This window comes from Bison bison, unplaced genomic scaffold (assembly GCF_000754665.1).
Source record: "Bison bison bison isolate TAMUID 2011002044 unplaced genomic scaffold, Bison_UMD1.0 scf7180017864499, whole genome shotgun sequence".
Taxonomy (NCBI): Eukaryota; Metazoa; Chordata; class Mammalia; order Artiodactyla; family Bovidae; genus Bison; species Bison bison.
Window position 1 is genome coordinate 2,133,086 of NW_011495058.1, and position 5,435 is coordinate 2,138,520.

Genomic DNA, 5,435 nt, shown 5'->3' on the forward strand with positions numbered 1-5,435 from the left:
GGAGAATTCCATGTACAGAGAAGCCTTGTGGTTTACAGTCCATGGGTCTCAAAGAGTCGACCCGACTGAGCAGGTAACACTTTCACTTTCACTTGGAGAGTTTGAGACCACAATTCTTTAAATATTTTTCCAACCCCATTCTCTCTCTCCTGTCCTTCTGAAACTGATTATACTTAATTTCTTTGATATTATCCCACAGGTTGCCTGTGATTGCCTCTGTCTTCTAGTTCTTCAAACCACTAAGATTACAGGTTTACCCTGAATTTTAGCATCTCTTTAAGGTGCAGGGCCTGGCCTCAGTCTAAAAGTCATTTTTTTCATTCATTACCTACATAGCTTCCTAGTCAAGGCTGCAATATGTAGGTGGACCTGTGTTTCTGTGGAAGCCTTTGGTCAGTCAATAAATCTTCATTAGCATCCTTGCAAACACTTGGGTGAATTCCATGAATGTGAATCAACAGGTATAACATCTTCACATTTTCAAGAAAACAGGTAGATCTTAAAGTAGTAGGAATATATAGTTGCAAGCTCAAAAGCCCAAAGTTTGTCTTATAAATTCTTCCTAATGTACAAAGTCCACCTAGAATCTCTCTGTAAGGAACGAGTTCCCTCATGCTGAAATGTTTGCGGTTCTCGTCATTCTTCAGGGCTTTTTGGGTTAAATAGGAATTGTTTGTTTTCTCTTGACCAAGCCTTTCATATATGAGAGTGGTTGATGTCAGGATGAAGAACTGGGGGGTGTTAAGAAGAAAAGCTGTTGAAAATAACTATTTTCTTTCCTTGTTTTGTCAATTGAAGCTGTGGATAATGAATTACATAAGTAACTTATAGTAAAACATTTTTAGGTTCCTAACAAATTTTAAACAGCATCTTATAAAATATTCATAGAATAATATAAAATATTTCTTAGGACCTACAAAATTAAGTTTAATATTAAATAAAGTACAGGCTTATCTGGCTATATGCTTTTATTTTCTTGCTTTCATCCCTTCCTATTATTAGTGCTTTATGAATTCAAATCAATGACAAAGGAGAATGTGACAAATATACTTAAATATTAGGTAAATATGGGAATCTGTAGCCTAATTTCCATATAACTAATTCATCCGTTTCTTTTGTGTATTTTTATTAGGAGTCTGGCTTTACCAGGGATTTGATATTATTTGCGACATTTAATGAAGGTAAAAACCATAAAATTTTCAAGTTATAATTATCTTAATATGTCTTATACATCATTTCAGCTTTTATTTTCCTTTTCCTTTTTTTCTCCCTCACAGTTAAAAGTCAAAATCCTTTGGTAAAAGGTCTTAAGCTTTCTAATTCCTATGAAGATTTTGAGTTGAAGAAATTGCTGTTTAATATAATTGTGATCTTATGTAAAGATTTATCTACTATACAGGTAAAAAGTAATCAAAACAAAAACTTAAATTGTCTCACTTTGTAGTATAATTTTTTAAAAGTCACAGCTGCAAATCTTTCATCAGCCCATATGTTTACCATACTACTACTACTACTAAGTTGCTTCAGTCATGTCCGACTCTGTGCGACCCCATAGATGGCAGCCTACCAGGCTCCCCGCCCTTGGGATTCTCCAGGCAAGAATACTGGAGTGGGTTGCCATTTCCTTCTCCAATGCATGAAAGTGAAAAGTGAAAGTGAAGTTGCTCAGGCAGGTCCGACTCTTAGCGACCCCATGGACTGCAGCCTACCAGGCTCCTCCATCCATGGGATTTTCCAGGCAAGAGTACTGGAGTGGGGTGCCATTGCCTAAGTAACAAACTCTTACTCACTGGAATTTCATCTTTTCAAAATTTTTCATATCTATTAATGAATAGTGATTTTACCTAAATTAAAATCAAACAAGTCAAGGAAAAGCAGGAGAACCTGGGAGATTTATTTATATATTTAGAGCTGCTAAAAAGAGAACATAATATGAAAGGCAATCCATATAGGCCCACCCAGCCTAATAGTCTCCCTGACCATAGTAATAAGGGATGATTTAATGCTAGAAGAATTGCTCATCTCTGTGATGCCCCTTTCAAGCCTTATGACCCTGCTTTTTCTCCACACAAATCTAACTTCTTTGTACACACACACACACATATATAAACACTCGGCCTTCCCTGGTGGCTAACACAGTAAAGAATCCACCTGCAATGCGGGAGACCTGGGTTCGATCCTTGGGTCAGGAAGATTCCCTGGAGAAGAGAATGGCTACCCACTCTAGTATTATGGACTGGAGAATTCCATGGACAGAGGAGCCTGGTGGGCCGCAGTCCATGGGGTCACAAAGAGTTGGATATATGAGTGACTGACTCATATATATATTATCCATGAATTATCTTAATACTTTATATCCTAAATAAAGCATGATGTAATTTGAAGAACACTGGAAATGAATTTCAGTCTGTATTATCATCTACTTGCTATATGACCTTGGAAAAGTCACCTGAACTTTCTGAGGCTCAATTCCTCCGTCTCTTGTGAGACTGAGATAAAGGCTTTGTAAAAGGTAATAGAAAAAAATGACCACTTATTAACAATTCCATCTGTTTAGTTAATAATACTAAATTAGTTGAAATTTCATTTTAGTCTTAAAACTCAAGTTCCAGGGAGGCATTCAGTCTATTAACATTATTAGTAATAATATAAAAGTGGTGTAGTATGGTGATTAAGGCTTTAGTCAGGTAGACTCCAGTTTCTTTGCTTTCTAGTAATGTGATCTTGAATAAGTATTTTAGCTTATCTCAATTCCAGTTATCTCAATTTAAAAATGGAAAAAATACCTATCTCATGAAATTATTATGAGGATTAAAAGAGCTAAGAAAAATTTTTGGTAATACCACTTTGAGGAATATACCAAAAAATGCTCAGGAAAAAGCCTGTCTTTGTAATTATAACTTTATTATTCATATCAAAAACATGTACTCTGTAGAACCTAAATGTATTTTCTGAAATGTCATGTAGAAAATCAATAGAATGTGTTTTATTATTGCAATGGAGTATCATATAACTATTAAAATGACAGATACAGAGTCAAATGGCACAAAGGTTATGGTAAGTTACTTAAAGCACAGAGGTAAGCAGTGGAATCAATCAGTTTTTTTTCTGTCATATGTTTGTGTTTGTGGCTCAGTAGTGGTAGTGATAATGAATATGTGTACTATTACTTACAGTTCACAGAGTATTTAAAAAAAAATTATTCACTTAATATAGCAATGCTAGAACTAATAGTTATTTTTGCTTTCTCAGTTCTAAATCTTGTGCTCTTTCCATGTGGAATAATATAAATTTCAGAAAAATCCATAGATACCGTTGTGAAAATGTCTTTGTAGAATAATGCCAGATGAAAAGAAAATTGAATAGAATATAGCACATGGTGTGTTACTATCTTGTGAACCATAAATATGTATCAGTCAGAATCAACTATAATATTAACTTGATTGTCATATTATCATAGCATTGTACTTTTTATTTTTATTGAAATCATGGATTCAATACAAACTAGATAGAGTACTTGTATAAGTTCTGTTGCCTGTGCTTAAAAATTAGCTGTAGTCATGATCATAACTTCAGACAAAGTTGATTTCTTGAAGTGTACAGTTTCTTAAAGTATACAACTCAAATATACAATTGAGTTTCTAAAAGGTTTCTTTTTTAGAAAAGCAAGGAAGGCAGAAATAACCACCAGCTTATTTGCCCCAAATTTTTGACTCTTGTGGTTTTATCATAAGCAGGAGCTATGTTATAGCAGTTCTACAGTTATAGAAACTGCATATATAAGTAATATAGATTTTTTAATTACTATTTATTATGTATTATTGTCAGCCATAGAGTGCATAGCCCAGAAAGGGGGATCATAGTGAACTGTTGTTATTATTGAGTTTGGGTTTTGGTTTTTTAGTTTTTGGTACTTAACATAGCTTGGAGTCTTTAGGAAGGAAATATTTTGAAATCATCATCAATAACACATCAAATTGGAAATCTTTTATTAAATTTCCTTAAATTGTTTTAATTATGTTTCTAACATAGTACTTTTGCCTTTCTCGTAGCTATTAATTGATGGCAAAGTTATTTTGGCTTTGTTTACCTATGTTAAAAGGCCTGAGAAACACAAAATACTTGAATGGTCTGCAGCACAGTATGAAGAACTACAGCTGCACGCAATTGCCACTTTGTCATCAGTGGCTCCTTTTTTAATAGACGAGTACTTGTTCTATAAGGGAAATGCTCAAGTCCTTGAATTTCTAGCATGGTGTGATAATGAAGGTAAGTGGGCTTTCAGATTCCTGTCAAAATTCCAATTTACATATTTCAACTGAATAAAAGTGAAAATGAAGTCGCTCAGTCATGTCCAGCTCTTTGCGACCCTATAGACTATAGCCCACCAGGCTCCTCTGTCCATGGAATTTTCCAGGCAAGAATACTGGAATGGGTTGCCATTTCCTTCTCCAGAGAATTTTCCCAACCCAGGGATAGAACTTGGGTCTCCCGCATTGCGGGCAGACTCTTTACCATCTGAGCCACCAGGGAATCCTTCAACTGAATGGTGGTATACAAAAAGAAATACAATTAAAAGGAGAACTAAAAATGTTGCTCTGACCTTCAGTGATTTTAATATATTTAAATTCTGTTTAAAAAAAAAAGTCTGAGATTTCATTTAGAGTCAGACGTTAGTAAATGTTAGCTATACCTGATGCATACCTTTCGGTAAAGGAAATCATTCATTTAAACTGATTTAAATTCTTTGTATTATTAGACCTATCCAATAATTATATTAAGTCCTATAATATTGAAATTAGTCATTCAACAAATATTTATTGAATGCCTCAGTTCAGTTCAGTTCAGTCGCTCAGTCGTGTCCGACTCCTTGCGACCCCATGAATCGCAGCACACCAGGCCTCCCTGTCCATCACCAACTCCCAGAGATCACTCACACTCATGTCCATCGAGTCAGTGATGCCATCCAGCCATCTCATCCTCTGTCATCCCCTTCTCCTCCTGCCCTCAATCCCTCCCAGCATCAGAGTCTTTTCCAATGAGTCAACTCTTCGCATGAGGTGGCCAAAGTACTGGAGTTTCAGCTTTATCATCAGTCCTTCCAAAGAAATCCCAGGGCTGATCTCCTTCAGAATGGACTGGTTGGATCTCCTTGCAGTCCAAGGGACTCTCAAGAGTCTTCTCCAACACCACAGTTCAAAAGCATCGATTCTTCGGCACTCAGCCTTCTTCACAGTCCAACTCTCACATCCATACATGACCACAGGAAAAACCATAGCCTTGACTAGACGGGCCTTTCTTGGCAAAGTAATGTCTCTGCTTTTGAATATGCTATCTAGGTTGGTCATAACTTTGCTTCCAAGGAGTAAGCGTCTTTTAATTTCATGGCTGCAGTCACCATCTGCAGTGATTTTGGAGCCCAGAAAAATAAAGTC

The 5,435-nt window shown here is 35.8% G+C and overlaps 1 protein-coding gene across 1 annotated transcript in view; it reads left to right on the forward strand.

The window, feature by feature from the left end:
• Positions 1-5,435, forward strand: part of CFAP69 (cilia and flagella associated protein 69) — a 62,165-nt gene that overhangs the window by 27,797 nt on the left and 28,933 nt on the right. The window contains exons 10-12 of the mRNA XM_010829006.1: positions 1,133-1,181; positions 1,278-1,399; positions 4,053-4,269. Of these exons, the coding sequence (XP_010827308.1) occupies positions 1,133-1,181; positions 1,278-1,399; positions 4,053-4,269 (388 nt within the window). The remainder of the gene's footprint in view (positions 1-1,132; positions 1,182-1,277; positions 1,400-4,052; positions 4,270-5,435) is intronic.